The 16753-nt window shown below is 46.9% G+C and overlaps 1 protein-coding gene across 1 annotated transcript in view; it reads left to right on the forward strand.

Annotated features, from left to right (window-relative positions):
* The window catches only part of LOXHD1 (lipoxygenase homology PLAT domains 1), a 391860-nt gene that overhangs the window by 246453 nt on the left and 128654 nt on the right, over positions 1-16753 (forward strand). The window contains exons 15-19 of the mRNA XM_063958520.1: positions 4608-4743; positions 5382-5542; positions 10613-10699; positions 14577-14712; positions 15772-15926. Coding sequence (XP_063814590.1) covers positions 4608-4743; positions 5382-5542; positions 10613-10699; positions 14577-14712; positions 15772-15926 — 675 coding nt within the window. The remainder of the gene's footprint in view (positions 1-4607; positions 4744-5381; positions 5543-10612; positions 10700-14576; positions 14713-15771; positions 15927-16753) is intronic.

Below are 16753 nucleotides of genomic sequence, written 5' to 3' on the forward strand. Positions count from 1 at the left end.
GCTTCCTCCTCACAATCCACTAATATCTCAGATGATTCGTCTGATGAGGATGGGGAATATACTGACCCGTCAGACAGCTGCTTCTGACGAGGAATCTACAACTCAGGTTGATGTCCCTGACCTAGTGGAGGCTATTAAGCTGATTCTACAAATCGATGATGAGGTAGATCCCACTACTGCGTCTAAGAAACATGATAAGTTTAAACGTCAGAAGGTAGCTAAAGTAGTCTTACCGCATTCTGACCATTTAGTAGACATACGTCAGGAACCCTGGTCTTCGCCAGGTTAGAAATTCTCCCTGTCTAAAAAGATGCTAGCTCGTTATCCTATCCCTGCTGAGTTGTGTAACAAGTGGGAAAATTCACCGCCGGTGGATTCCCTTGTCACCTGTCTTGTGGTGTCATCTACTTTGCCTGTCGCCTCACTGAAGGAACCGACAGATAAGCGTGTGGAGGGATGCCTAAAGTCTATTTACTCCCTTACAGGTGCTGTACATAGACCCACTATAGCAGCCTCCTGGGCCGCAAAAGGAATTGAAGCATGGGTTCAAGCATCAGAGGAAGAGCTGCCTCAGGATATATCTGACACTGCCAGACAATATCTGTCTCATATTACCACCGCCGCCCACTACATTCAGGAGGCGTACTTTGAGGCAGGTGTGCTGGCGGCCAAGGCATCGACAATGTCCATCCTGGCTCTCCGAATTCTGTGGTTGAGGTCATGGAAGGTGGGCCTGGACTCCAAAAATACCTTGGAGGTACTCCCTTTTAAAGGGAGACATCCTGTTTGGGGAAGATCTGAATAAGATTGTGGCTGACTTAGCTGCTGCTAAGACTCTATTTCTCCCGAATACTAATCCTTCTGCACAAAAGGCAAAGACTACCATCTTTCATTCCTTTCGACCTCAAGGGAAAGCAAAAGGTCAGGCGTACCCGAGACAATCTCGTGCTCCCAAAACTACTAAGCCCAAAACAAAACAATCCTGGGCTGCTTCCAAACCAGACAAGCCTGCTGCATGACGGGGCGAGCCTCCCCCTGGGGGATCCTAGGGTGGGAGGCCGACTTCTGCAGTTAACCCAGGTCTAGTTAAAGACCACTTCAGACACATGGGTGTGGGAAGTCGTCTCTCGCCAGTTCTGCACAACTGTTATTCCAGCGGATCCGTTGAAGGCGCGAGCTCTACACTTGGTTGTGCGTTCTCTCCTGGATACAGGAGTGGTAGTACCGGTACCCCTGTCCCAGAGAGGCAGAGGATACTACTCGACCCTGTTTCTAGTCCCGAAACCCAATTGGTCTTTCCGGCCTATACTCAACCTCAAATCACTGAACAATTTGAGAGAGTGTCCAAGTTCCGTATGGAAACGCTGCTGTCAATTGTACTGGCCATGGAACCCGGAGATTATATGGTATCCCTGGATATACAAGATGCTTATCTGCATATACCTATTGCCATATCGCATCAGCAATATCTGCGGTTTGCTATTGGCAACCTTCACTATCAGTTCCAGGCTCTGCCATTTGGCCACGGCCCCTCGGATCTTCACCAAGGTTATGGCCGTGATGACGGCTCATCTACGTCATCAGGGAAGCTTCACTCCTGAGGGCCAGAGGATTCTCCGAGGCGGTTATCCAAACTATGCTGAAGGCCCGCAAACCGGCTTCTGCAATGATTTATTATAGGGTCTGGAATTCTTACTTCACCTGGTGTGCTGCTAAGAATTACGATGCTTACAAGTTTAGTACTTCCAGACTTCTGGCTTTTTTGCAATAAGGCCTGGATTTAGGATTTTGTCTGGCCGCCCTCAAGGTTCACATATCTGCCTTGTCGGTGTGGTTTCAGAGAAAATTTTTGTCTCTCCCTGACGTTCATACATTCACTCAGGGCATACTGCAGATTCAGCCTCCCTATGTCCCTCCTGTGGCTCCATGGGATTTGTCTGTTGTCCTGAATGCCCTACAAGAGTCTCCATTTGAACCTGTTGAGTCAGTGGACCTTAAATGGCTCACAGCCAAGGTCCTGTTTCTGCTGGCTATTGCCTCTGCTAGAAGGGTGTCGGACTTAGGCGCGTTGTCCTGTTGTCCACCCTTTTTAATATTTCATCGTGACCGAGCAGTTCTTAGAACTTGCCCTGGTATTTACCTAAAGTGGTGTCATCTTTCCACCTTAATCAAGAAATTGTGGTTCCAGCCTTCATCTCTTCTGAATTGTCCTTTAAAGAATGGTCTTTGGATGTGGTACAGGCTCTCCGTATATATATATGTGTAGAGGACTGCCTCTATGAGGTCAGATTCCCTTTTTGTACTGTTTGGTTTTCACAAACGTGGCTGGCTTGCGAATAAGCAAACCTTGGCCAGATGGATTAGAATGGTGATTGCACAAGCTTATGTGCAGGCCGGGCTCCCAGCTCCTGCTGCTATAAAAGCCCATTCTATTCTGTCTGTTGGACCCTCTTGGGTGCCCCGCCGTGGCGCGTCCGCCGAACAATAGTGCAAGGCAGCTATATGGTCCTCAGTGCACACGTTTATTAGGTTCTATGCCTTTGATACTTCCGCCTTCCAGGATGCTTCCTTTGGATGCCGGGTTCTCATACCCGCTAAGGTGCGTCCCCTCCTCTGAATACTGCCAGTCGCATGGCGCATTCCTCTATTTACCGCCAGTCGCATGGTACATTCCTCTATATATCGCCAGTCGCATTCCTATGAATACCACCAGTCGCATGGCGCATTCCTTTGTATACCGCCAGTCACATGGCGCATTCCTCTGTATAGCACCAGTCACATGGCGCACTCCTCTAAATACTGCCAGACGCATGGAGCATTCCTCTGTATACAGCCAGTCACATGGCACATTCTTCTATATACTGTACCACCAGTCGCATTCCTCTATATATCGCCAGTCGCATGGCGCATTCCTATATACCGCCAGTCGCATGGCACATTCCTCTATATACAGCCAGTCGCATGGTGCATTCCTCTATATACAGCCAGTCGCATGGTGCATTCCTCTATATACCGCCAGTCGCATGGCGCATTCCTCTATATACCGCCCATCACTTGGCACATTCCTCTGTATAACGCCAGTCACTCCTCTGTATACTGGCAGTCGCATGGCGCACTCCTCTGAATACCGCCAGTCGCATTCCTCTTTATACTGCCAGTCGCATGGCGCATTTCTCTGTATACCGCAAGTCACATTCTTTTATATACTGTACCACCAGTCACATTCCTCTATATATCGCCAGTCGCATGGCACATTCCTCTATATACCGCCATTCGCATGGCACATTCCTCTATATACCACCAGTCGCATGGCGCATTCCTCTATATACCGCCAGTCGCATGGCACATTCCTCTGTATACCGCCGTTCGCATGGCGCATTCCTCTGAATACCACCAGTCGCATTCCTCTATATACAGCCAGTCGCATGGCGCATTCCTCTGTATACCGTCAGTCGCATGGCACATTCCTCTATATACAGCCAGTCGCATGGCGCATTCCTCTGTATACCGCCAGTCGCAAGGCACATACCTCTATATACCGCCAGTCGCATGGCACATTCTTCTATGTACCGCCAGTCGCATTCTTCTATATACCACCAGTTGCATTCCTCTATATGCAGCCAGTCGCATGGCACATTCCTCTATATACCGCCAGTCGCATGGCACATTCTTCTATGTACCGCCAGTCGCATTCCTCTATATACCACCAGTTGCATTCCTCTATATGCAGCCAGTCGCATGGCACATTCCTCTATATACCGCCAGTCGCATCCCTCTGTATACTGCCAGTCGCATTCCTCTACATAGCGCCATCCACATGGTGCATTCTTCTATATACCCTCAGTCGCATTCCTCGTTATACCGCCAGTAGCATGGCGCATTCCTCTATGTACCGCCAGTCGCATTCCTCTATATACAGCCAGTCGCATGGCGCATTCCTCTGTATACCGCCAGTCGCATGGCACATTCCTCTATATACCGCCAGTGGCATGGCACATTCTTCTATGTACCGCCAGGTGCATTCCTCTATATACCGCCAGTCGCATGCCACATTCCTCTTTATACCGCCAGTCGCATTCCTCTATATACCGCCAGTCGCATGGCGCATTCCTCTATATGCCGCCAGTCGCATGGCGCATTCCTCTATAAACTGCCAGTCGCATTCATCTGTATGTCGCATGGCGCATTCCTCTGTATGCCACCAGGCACATGGCGCATTCCTCTGTACACCGCCAGTCACATGGCGCATTCCTCTGTACACCGCCAGTCGCATGGCGCATTCCTCTGTACACCGCCAGTCGCATGGCGCATTCCTCTATATACCGCCAGTCGCATGGCGCATTCCTCTATATACCGCCAGTCGCATGGCGCATTACTCTATATACCGCCAGTCGCATGGCGCATTCCTCTATATACCGCCAGTCGCATGGTGCATTCCTCTATATACCGCCAGTCCCATTCCTCTATATAACGCCAGTCGCATGGCACATGCCTCTATATACCGCCAGTCGCATGGCGGGAGAGTAGCAGACGGCACCTCCTACTGTAGATTACAGTGTAGACAGCGACCTTTGCGTTGACACTACCTCTGTTTGTTCTGCCCCCAGGTGGTCGTCTACTGCCCGTTCACCGGTATAGAGCAGACGTTCCCGTGCGGTAAATGGCTGGATGTGGATGAAGGAGATGGTTTAATAGAGCGGGAACTCTATGAAATGGTTTCACTGCGCCAGAAAAGACAGAAAAGTAAGTAAGCGTGTTTCTGCACAGGGGTTATTCAGGGGATCATAAACTGTCCGCCACAGTATGGAGCAGGCGTACCGGAACGCCTACTCTGGGATCAGCGCAGAAGCAGGTATTATTTGGGGATTATGGAGGTATGATGAGGCGGTCGGAAGGGCAGAGTTTCGGAGGCGTCCTTTTTGTGCAGAGGGTGCACAGCCGCCTTCAGGAAATCTGCCGCTCTTCCCCTATACACATAATGAGATTCATGATTGTAAGTGAAGCAAAAAAGCAAGCAACTGGGGAAAACCATGTGCACTGCAGGTGGGGCAGATGTAACATATCCCGAGAGAGTTACATTTGAGTGGGTTATATGGTTTCTGTGCGGAGTAAATACCGGCTGCTTTTGCATGTAGCCTACGAATGTTAGCTTTATTTTTACACTGCAATTTAGATTTCAGTTTGGACACATTCCATCCCAAATCTACATCTACATGTTACATCTACCCCACCTGCTGTGCAGTATGGTTTTGCCCGGTTGCTTGCTTTTTTGCTTTGCTTACAAACCTGAATCCGGCCCTAAGTGTACTCAGCGCCTGGTGTGTGCTTACATGGTGTCATTCTGGAGTATGGGAATTGTGACCTTAGTTTATCCCCTACAGAGCATCCCTGGTCTCTCTGGATATGGACAAGTGACATTAAAAATGCCGGCACAGACGCCAACATCCTGCTTCAGATCTACGGAGAAAAGGGAAAATCAGATGAAATGAAATTGGATAACAACTCAGACAATTTTGAGACTGGACAGATAGACAAGCTTATGGTAAGAGACGCATGCCAATATACAGCTGCCAGGTCCACCGTTTGCAATATACCTACAGCAGTGGTTCTCAAACTGTGTGTCGTGGCTCCCTGGGGTACCTCGGGACACTTGTCAGGGGTGCCTTGGATTGGGGGTCCAGAACCAATTAAAATTATATATGGTCCATTTAATAGGAGAAACCAGAGCTTAGGGCAGCCAGTCATAACATATGTGGACAAACAAGCAAATCTTGTCCCTCACCACACAACTGACCCTAAGGATGACATATAAACACAATTTACTTAATTTTATATCTTTCTAAATTTCGCAGTAAGAAACATTTGGCTTATGCCCCCTACATATTTAGATACCCGCCGCTGAGATGCCCGCTGGCGGATACGGGCGACCCGGCGGCGGCGGGGTTTGGTGATGGGGGGAGTGAAGTTTCTTAACTCCCCCCGTCACCCGGCTCCATAACAGTGCATGCTAATATGGAGGAGATTGTCCATATTGGCCTGCATGCACAAGCGACGGGCACCAACGATGAATGAGCGCGGGGCCGCGCATCGTTCATCGTTGGTGCCTCACACTGAACGATACGAATGAGAACATTCATATCATTCACTAATAACTTTAAGTGTGTAGGGCTCATTAGGGGTGCCATGAAAAAAAATATCTGATACTGTAGGGCGCCGTGATTCAAAAAGTTTGAGAACTACTGACCTACAGTATAGTATACATACTGTCTATACGCAGCGGAGGCAGACACTTACAGTATACCCATAGTCAGTGTCGGACTGGGGCATGAAGGGCCCACCGGGGGAATGCAGTGGTAGTAGCCCATGCTTAGGGGTGTGGCCAGCCACCACATTGGAGAGAGTGCATGGTCTGGGCCCCTTGATAAGTAATATATAGTAAATACTGCTCTTGCATGATAATGTGCAGTGTAGAAGATACACCACAGTCCTCTGCAGGATTAGGCATACTTACCAACTTTTTCATTTTCCTCTCCGGGAGAAGCCTGGAGAGGAGACGCGACATGTCTCTTTGGGGGGCTTAACTGACTCCTCATTCGGCTATGCCCCCAGCACCAGGTAACACCCATGATTCACAAGTCTACAGCAAGGGGCGGAGCTTAAGGCCCACCCCCAACTCAGGAAAACACCCGCAATTCGAGGATCCACAGTGAGGGGCGGAGTTAAATGGCTCATTTCGGCCATTTAGCCCCACCGCGGTTGCCGGTGATGGTTACACCATCCTGCCTGCTTCACTGGGAAGCAGGCAGGATGCAGGAGAGTCGCCTACCCTTCCGGGGCTGCGGGGCACCTCTCCGAATATCGGGAGCCTCCCTTGGTATAAGGTAACATATGTATAATGTATAATTTAAGTGCACAGTCTGGAATCTGATCCCCGGAGGAAGAGGTGAGGACCCCCTACAGGCAGTGTGGCCCCTGTGGGCCAGTACAACACTGCCTATAGTATACATACTGCCTATACACAGCAAGGACAGACACTTACAGTATACCTAGGTTTACCATACTGTCCCTTTAAGCGGTGACATTTATTAATTACACAGGTTCTCTAGCTGCTTAAAACCAGGTGAAATGCAGGCTTGACGTCAGCCAGCCACAGAACCTGTGTAATTCATGAGTGTCCCGGTTTAATGGGATAGTATGGTAAGACCAGAGGAAGCAGGCACTTTGATGTCTGAAACAGTATTCTTGTGAGTGCCGCCTGTGATTTTCTAGTAATTAGAGGCATCGCTTAGCCTGTACCTCATGCCTCAGTAATGTCAATAGTTCCTAGTGAGTACATAGGATGAATATTGGTTCAACCAAGAAAATGGACACATCCAGTGCATGCAGTTGCTGTGTCTTGCAATTGTCAGTGATGTTTGTGTGTAGTATGTGCGGTAGTATTACTATAGTCTGTTGTAGCTGGTTAAAGGTAAGAAAACATTTTCTATGAGAAGGTAAATGTGACACTAATGTCAGCATCATCCAGGACACTGTCAGCGTCCGCAGTGTGTGATGAACCCCTGGAGTGCAATAGAACCACAAGTTACAGACTGGAGTAGTGAATTCAGTATGATGCATATTGCGGGAAATACAAGGGCAAGAGAGTGCAGATAGCTTGATATGCAGACAAACACTTGACAAGGCAGGTATAATTGAGATGCAGATTACTTTGACAATACAGATAGAAAATATTGCAGATAAACTGAGGAAGCTGGATAGAGTCTTACCAAGATGTACCAGGATAAATGAAGAAACCAGGGATGGAACCTGGTGAGTATCAGTGTTCCCTTGGGCATGGCAGGCCCAGAAGCTCACATGCGTTTTAAGCAAATAGATTCCAGCACATAAAAGTACGCAGGAACAGGGATCCAGAAATCTTGCAAATATTAATCAAACATAAAAGACAGGTCCCAGGCATGGTAGATCAGAACAGACATGAATCATGCTCCAGAGCTGTAGCAGGAAACATGACAGATAACATTACTGGCAGACCCAAGAAACATTAATGACCCAGCATTGAGTGCTGGGAACAGACAGACTAAATAGGGAGCTGTCAGGTGTAGTCCATGACATCTGGGAACCAAACAGAGTTCAAAGAGCAGCATCTCTGGTAAAGACCAGTACTGCAGCTAACACGACAGGGCCTCTGGCAATCCTTGGTGCAATCGATTCCTACTGCAGGGAGCAATAACCAAGTTCTAACACAGGGACAGTATCAGCCTCACCAGGACAATATCAGCATCAGCTGGGACAATATCAGCATCAGCCGGGACAGTATCGGCGTCAGCCAAGACAATATCAGCATCAACCGGGACAATATTAGCATCAGCTGGGACAATATCAGCATCAGCTGGGACAATATCAGCATCAGCTGGGACAGTATCGGCATCAGTAAGAAGAAAAAAGAAAAAAAGAAAGACTCTGTACTGGGGCACTCTTAACTGAAAAAATTGCTAGACAGTAAAATTTAACCTTTATTAAAAATCATATAAAATGTAGTGTGACGATATCAGCTAAGACAATGTCAGCATCAACCGGGACAATATTAGCATCAGCTGGGACAATATTAGCATCAAGTGGGACAATATAAGTATCAGACAACTTGATACTTAGTATAACAGAGTATATTTTATTCACCAAGTAATAATAGTCTTGCATTTAACATATATATATATATATATTAACAAAAATTAGTAGACCCCTTGAATTACATATAATCACACAAGAGTTGTAATAACAGCAAAGTAGCAAACTACTACAACTGATATAATAATGGCACATTATTGGGAAGAGAGCCTCAAGGTAATCCTGACAATAGGAGTACTCACGTTTGGAGGAGAGAGGGAAGACTATTCGTTTAAAGCAGATATAGAATCATCCTCTGTCCTGATGAGAATGAAGGCGGACATTGATAATCAGACTAATGAATCTCCAGTGATGAGAGAAGAAGTCCAGCACAATATCAGTATTACCCTGGGCAATATCAGCATCAGCCAGGCTATAATTTCTAATACCAGTAAACGTGATGCATAAATGGAGTCCATGTACATGGTAATGAAAGATCTCTTAATACTATTCCACCGGCTTCCTATGTAATAGTCATTGCGGGAATGACGTCACTCTTATATGTTGGTGCCTTAGCCACCCCTATCACATTTCCGCAGCACAGACCCAGCACCTGTGGCAGCGGTGTCTGCGGCAATAAGATCTGGTGGAATTGGTGGACTGTAGTTTGGTAACTGCGTGCAAGCATAGGCAAACGCAGTGGGGGTTTCCGGTTGCCTGGAAACCCCCCTGCTCTTGGCAAGTGGCTCAAAGTATGATAACAATAGCAATGGTATATAATATTATTACTAGAGCTGCTTATTACACATCATGCAGTGTAAGGGACAGAGCAGAGCTGCTGCACATGCCCAGAGATAGCAGCTTCTTATACCAAGTTTGCTTTGTGTGGATCTGAGTCCTCAATCAATGCACTGGACCAGAGAGCAGCTACCAGGAAAAAGATACAGGAGCCTAACCATGAGGCGGGAGAATGGGGTGTGGTTCATAGGGTCGACAGTGTCTAGGTCGACCGTGTTTGGGTCAACCACTATTGGTCGACAGTAACTAGGTCGACAGGGTCTCTAGGTCGACATGTTCTAGGTCGACAGGTCAAAAGGTCAACATGAGTTTTTTTGGTGTCGTTTACTCCACACAGTGACCAGGAACCCCAATTAGTGCACCACGTCCCCTCGCATGGCTCGCTTCGCTCGCCATGCTTCGGTCAAGGTGCCTCGCTCCGCTACCGCTGCACTCTGCACAGGTTACTGTTCCCAGTCGTAGTCCACGTGGATCGTAAAGTATGAAAAAGTTCAAAAAAAGAAAAAATGTGAAGAACTCATGTCGACCTGTTGACCTAGAACATGTCGATCTAGAGACCCTGTCGACCTTGAAACCCTGTCGACCTAGTTACTGTCGACCAATCGGGGTCGACCTAACATTCTCGACCTAGTTACTGTCAACTTAGAGACCGGATCCTGGGAGAATGTGAGCTTAGAAAGTGCAGTACCAGTTCTGTTATGTTTGTGTATTTATTTATAATGGTATGTGAACCTTTTCCTGACCACTTTTTTATATTATTTAAATACTGTATATTTGATATTGCCTATACTAGTATAGACTATCTATAGTGTTTAATATTAATACTGTATTCCATAAAGTATCCAGTGTATAAAAAGACCAATGTTTACATTAATGTCCAGGGTTATTATTACCAAGTTCTTCTAACGCTCCCCAAACTCCCACAGTTGCTCCAATGTTCCGCAGAGTGGGAGATTGTGGGATTGCATTTGGAAACCCCCTCTAGGAATTCTGCGTTTGCCGCTGGCAAGGGGGGGATAACACTATTATTTATTACTCTGTCGGATGGGCAGCTGTAAAAGAACCCAAGTACTACAGAATGCAGATGATATCTAATCATTGTGTCTATTATGTGCGGTATTGCTGTATATTACTATACAATACTTATCTTTAGGAGATTCTGTGTTGGTGACGTTATTGCACATGGAGCTCAGTGTTTAATCTTTTGCAGATAGAACTTCCAGACCTGGGAATAATATATAAGCTGAGGGTATGGCATGAGAAGAGAAACGCATTCAGTGGTTGGCATTTAAACAAGGTAATGACACAACCTCAGATGTGAAGTGGAAAATAATGTTAATAAGATCTGTTAAACTTAAGTTTGGGCCCCAGTGCCGTGACTTCTGGTTACCCCTCCCACCCACATTGGCACCTCTGTGTCTACTACTATTACAAATCAGGGCCGGTTCTAGCCCTTGTGGCACCCCGGGCAAAAATAGGGGGTGACTTCATAAAGGGGCGTGGTCAGGTATGTAGACTTGTGCCCCCTGTAGACTTGTGCCCCCGTTTGTGACACTTACAAGAAAATATAAAAATAATTAATTAATTAATACTCACCATCCCCGCTCCTGATTCCCGACCGCTGCTTACCTCCATCTCCGGCCGCCGGCGCCGCTCCTCTGATCTATGGGAGAGACGTTATGACGTCTGTCCCATAGCACAGCATAGACACTAGAGGTCAATTATGACCCCTAGTGTCTATGTGTCGCTCCCACAATGCTGTGCGGTGCATCGCGCACCGCACAGCTGTGACAGCACAGCACAGCATCGGCGGGCACCACCAGTAGCGGATCTTGCTACGGCGGCGGCGCCCTCCGGAAGGCGGCACCCGGGCAAAAATCCTGTGTGCCCGGAGCAAGATCCGTTACTGTTACAAATCATGTGTCCTTGACATGCACAGTGAGAATCCTAATGGTGGCACATGTGTCCCGCTTGCGTGCCCTCCGCTGAGAGCCCCCACTGCTACCAGTGACATGTGGTGAGGTTATTGGCTGGGGAGACAGTGAGATTCTAAATATATATATGCACATACATACAATTGACGGGTGACTGGCACTCCCAATACAGCTTTACAACAAGCCTGGTGCCCTCAGAAGTATGCAGATAGCGGCACTCGCAGGACTTTATCTGGTCCACATAGTCATAGCGGGACAATCCAAAGCTGGTCAAAGTTTTATTTTTAAAAATAAAATTTCCTCAGGACATACAAGTGTACATGCCGTCGGGGTCCAATTACGTCACATCGCGGCAATCGTGATGTGACTAGACCCCGACGGAGTGTGCACAAAGTGTGGTGATGGTTCCGGTGGGGGTCTCTGTCTCTCCATTCTATTTAAGGTAAGATTCTTATATGTACACCGGGTTGTCCTGAGTAAATTTTCTCGCCTAGGTACCCCTCCAGAAATGCAGTATATGGGGGATGCGGGGAGTATATAGGGGATGCGATGGATGGCACTCCAGCACTTATGAAAATCCTGAACACATTTCATGCAGTACACAGAGCTGCAGTCAGCATTTAAGAGCTTCCGCTCCTTTATCAAGACATTTTCATAAGTAAGTCCTGGAGTGCAATCCATCGCATCCCATATATATATATATATATATATATATATATATATATACAGTATATATATATATATATATATATATATACAGTATATATATATATATATATATATACAGTATATATATATATATATATATATCTACAGTATGTAATATTGCAGCTCCCTGTCACTGCAGCCCAAGTGATCTGGAGGTGAGCTGCCAGTCACTTCCCACCCAGCCCAACTGCCCCCCTTTCTCACCTGGGGGGTCCGGGAGAGTGTAGGTGCCAGTGATGCTACTGGCTAGGAGAGCGGAGGAGGAGGGAGAGGTAATAGCGCTGGCTGCCGCCGCTGCACGCTGTCCAGCTCTGGGGTCGCCGCTGCCTCCGTGGCTGCTGCTGCTGTAGTGACAGCTTAACAGTAGTGCCAGGTCCCCCCACTGCTTCTCCCAGCCGCGTATGGGTGATTAGAGCAGCAGGTCCAGCACTGGATCCGCTGTCCAATCACATATGCCTCGCTGACAGGGGCGTGTTTAGATGTGGCCTGTAAACCCGTCCCTGTCAACGAGGCACTTGTCTAAGTGCCGCTTTCCCCTCTGTTTTTTAATGGGCTTTTACAGCCCAGTGCTTGACCCCGCCTCCCCCGCTTAAACCTGTTCCCACTGTTAATGGGAGGCACTGCTGTCAGTGCCTCCCAAACTACTTTTATTTATTAAAATGGTTATCTTAATATAAAGAAATTACTTATGGCACAGAATATGTGTCATAACTATCTTCTTTATATTATTTTAATCATTAACGACAGGGGAGGCACTGTCTCCCCTGACTGCACGTCCCTGACTTCTACTAATGGTGGCTCTTTTACTACCCAAGGTATCCATGCTTCACTGCGGAGGGAAGAGAAGAGAGGGGGAGAGAAGAAAGGAAGGGGGGGGGGGGGTGAGAAGAAAGAGAGGGGGAGAAAAGAAAGAGAGGAGGAGAGAGAAAGAGGGCAGGGGAGAAAAAAAAGTGGGAAGAGAGAAGAAAGAGGGAGAGAGAATAAAGAGGAAGAGAGAAGGAAAAATGGGAAGAGAGAAGAAAGAGGGGGAGAGAAAGAGTGGGAAGAGAGAAGAAAGAGGGGGAGAGAAGAAAGAGGGGAAAGAGAGAAGAAAGAGCGGGAAGAGAGAAGAAAGAGGGGGATGAGAGAAGAGAGAGTGGGAAGAGAGAGGAAAGAGGGGGAGAGAAGAAAGAGAGAAGAAAGAGTAAGAAGAGAGAAGAAAGAGGGGGAGAGAAGAAAGAGGGGAAAGAGAGAAGAAAGGGTAAGAAGAGAGAAGAAAGAGGGGGATGATAGAAGAAAGAGCGGGAAGAGAGAAGAAAGAGGGGGATGAGAGAAGAGAGAGTGGGAAGAGAGAGGAAAGAGGGGGAGAGAAGAAAGAGGGGAAAGAGAGAAGAAAGAGTAAGAAGAGAGAAGAAAGAGGGGGAGAGAAGAAAGAGGGGAAAGAGAGAAGAAAGAGTATGAAGAGAGAAGAAAGAGGGGGATGATAGAAGAAAGAGCGGGAAGAGAGAAGAAAGAGGGGGATGAGAGAAGAGAGAGTGGGAAGAGAGAGGAAAGAGGGGGAGAGAAGAAAGAGGGGAAAGAGAGAAGAAAGAGTAAGAAGAGAGAAGAAAGAGGGGGAGAGAAGAAAGAGGGGAAAGAGAGAAGAAAGAGTAAGAAGAGAGAAGAAAGAGGGGGATGATAGAAGAAAGAGCGGGAAGAGAGAAGAAAGAGGGGGATGAGAGAAGAGAGAGTGGGAAGAGAGAGGAAAGAGGGGGAGAGAAGAAAGAGTGGGAAGAGAGAAGAAAGAGGGGGATGAGAGAAGAGAGAGGGGGGAGAAGAGATTGGTGGTTTATTCAACAGTAATGTGATTTGTACAGCCGTACTAACAGTTATGTATTCACATAGTCTCTAAGCATGGAGCGCAGCATATAGACTACCAGCCAGTGACTGTATGTGGGTAGCAGTGCAGGATGCATGCAGTATCAGCTGTGGTCTCTCTGGAGCTAAATGGAACACATCTGTCTCCCACTGTGACGCTTTAACACAGTGGCAGCAGCCATCTTGGTTAGGGATTGAAACCTCCCTAAAGGAGCCAGTATGGAGTATGCGCAGTAGCAGTCTCTGGCTTCAACAAAAAAAACCTGGTGGTACGTTGTAAATCAGACTGGCCCGCACAGTTGCAGGCACTCCATCAAAAACAGGTTCTGACAACAAGGTTGGAGCCAACAAAATACACCACAAAGGCCTTTTGTTAAATTGCCTACTTATGGGTGTGAGCAAGGAATATGGACAAAGATACATTCTTCCCAGACAAGCCATCTTAGTTAAGGGCAAGTTCAAAATTAAACAGCGCCATCTAGGGGCAGGAGGTTACAATGTCAGATAATGTTTCTAACCCTATGCCCACCACAAAGTGCGGTTGAAGGAGCATAAGGCTATGAGGACGCTTCTCATTGTGTTTCCATAATGCAGGGATAAATGCCAAAATGGTAAATAGTTTTTATAGTATTATGTTACAATTACCTTTATCCACCTGCACTGATTTATGTTGTGATTTGCTGTGATTTAACACAGGTGACCCTACTTAAAACACTGACTAAGGAGAAATATAACTTTAAATGCGGGCGTTGGTTGGATCTGAATGAAGATGACAATGAGATTGTGCGGGAACTGCCAGCCGAGGGCCCGCTGGTGGCTAATGTGTTACCAGGTACGATCCATTAGGAGAAATCTACTAAAGGTCCAATTTGAGACTGGCAAAAAAAAAATAAGGAATTGATTGTCCCAACTATCTAATCTGTTAATTAGCATTTTTTTCTCAAATGAATGTGATTCTAGCTATTGATTTGCAAAAAAAAAATTTCACCAGAAATTTTTTGTATCTTTTCCCGTTATCAATGGTGTTTCCAGCATATGCACATCATGTTGAAACGCCATTAAAATGAATAGTCCCATTGAAATTAATGGGAAACTCACCATTCATTACATGCAAGTGGATGTGTTTGTCTAGTTATATATTATTGTAGACAGTGCTGGCATAAGGTTTTCCTCTTTCCTTTATCTCTCACTTCTCACTGGTTTTGAATCAGTCTCGAGTGTCTAAAACCATTGGAAATAAATGCAGTGATAACCACACCTCCTTAGGATGCTCCAGGCATTCCTCTTCTTTCTGGCCCCGCCCCGTGCGACATACCATCATGATGTCACAAGTTTGGCAGCAGGGGAGGCGCTGGGTGGAAAATCAGCATATCACAGCACTGAAACCTGTCAATCTGTGCCATTTATCCTCATGTATCAAACTCCCACGTATCAAATAGGTATAAAATATCATATCTGGTTATAAGTCTGCCCAGAGTAAGTTTACCATGGAATCTGTTGGGACTGCGTCTCCAGGCCAGCTCAGCGAATGGGCCCTACCAGATTCTGCTGCTGGTAACTGGAGATACCTGTACAACATTCCCGTAGTTTTGTAATTGCGATAATTGTTTCCTCGGCAGCGTAAGACAATGATCTTACAGTGGCTGGTTCCTCTGTCTTCTTACACGTGTAGTACAAGGCAGGTGAACGTTGACCTTCTAGATTTTCAGAAGTGAAAGTTGATCCCGGTATGAATTATCCATCGGGAGTTTGCCAGCTGTCATTCCTTAGCGGTGTGTCTCATGGGATTGTGTGTGTGTGGAGTAGCCCAGTAGTACTGCTGGAGTGGATCTCAGTGCACAGATGTCCCGGCAGCGGAATCACCATCCAGGTTATCGATTTGTCTCCTCAGTGGTGAAGTATCGAGTGACGGTTCACACGGGGAATGTGAGTGGCAGTGGCACCGACGCCAACGTCTTCATCTGCCTCTTCGGAGAGATGGGCGACACAGGGGAGAGGTTCCTCATCGACTGCAAGAACAACATGAACAAGTTTGAGAAGGGCAATGTAAGTACAACAAGCACCGGTGGCGGCGGCGGCGGGTGGGAGGCGGGCTTTCTGCCCGATAGGGTCAATCGGTTGTACGTCAGTAACAGTGGATGGCATCAGTGCGTCACCCTATACTGATGGGTGGCTGCCACGATGGTCTCTGTTACAGGGGGAAGGCCAAGCGTCCTACTCCGACTATTTATTAACGTATTAGGTGAATAGACAACCTATGTATTGTAGCGTGCATTAATGCTAATACTGCTATGTATGGCTAGAGGTCAGCAGCTGTGGATGTGGAAACCACCAGAACATGATGTCAGCGTGTATCGATGATTTGGGATTCATGTTTTCCATCATCCACAGGTGTGTGGTATAATAGACCTACAATGTCTAGGCAGAAAGTCTAAAGGTCGACGCCATATGGCCGGTATGCATCTTGTTGACATGTACTAAAGGATGACAGATGAAAGGTCAACAGTGGTTAAGGTCGGCAGGTACAAAATGTTGACAGTGGTTAAGGTCGACACAAAAATGGTCAACACAAGTTTTTTTGGGTGTTTTTTTTTTTAAGGCCAAATCTTGTATATTCCATGATGTGACCACCATCAGTACAAACGTGTGCCCTCGTGGGCTTGTGTTGCCTGCCACGCTTTGGGCAAGGTTACTATTACCAATAGATGTTCATACGGATGGTAAATCAAGCAAATATTGGGGGAATCCACAAAAACTTGTGTCCTGTTGACCTTTCAACTGTCGACCTTAAGCACTGATGACCTTTCATCTGTTGACCTTTTGCACCTGTCTACCTAATAACTGTCCACCATATGTTGTTGACCTTTTGAATG

The sequence above is a fragment of the Pseudophryne corroboree genome, chromosome 1 (assembly GCF_028390025.1).
Source record: "Pseudophryne corroboree isolate aPseCor3 chromosome 1, aPseCor3.hap2, whole genome shotgun sequence".
Taxonomy (NCBI): Eukaryota; Metazoa; Chordata; class Amphibia; order Anura; family Myobatrachidae; genus Pseudophryne; species Pseudophryne corroboree.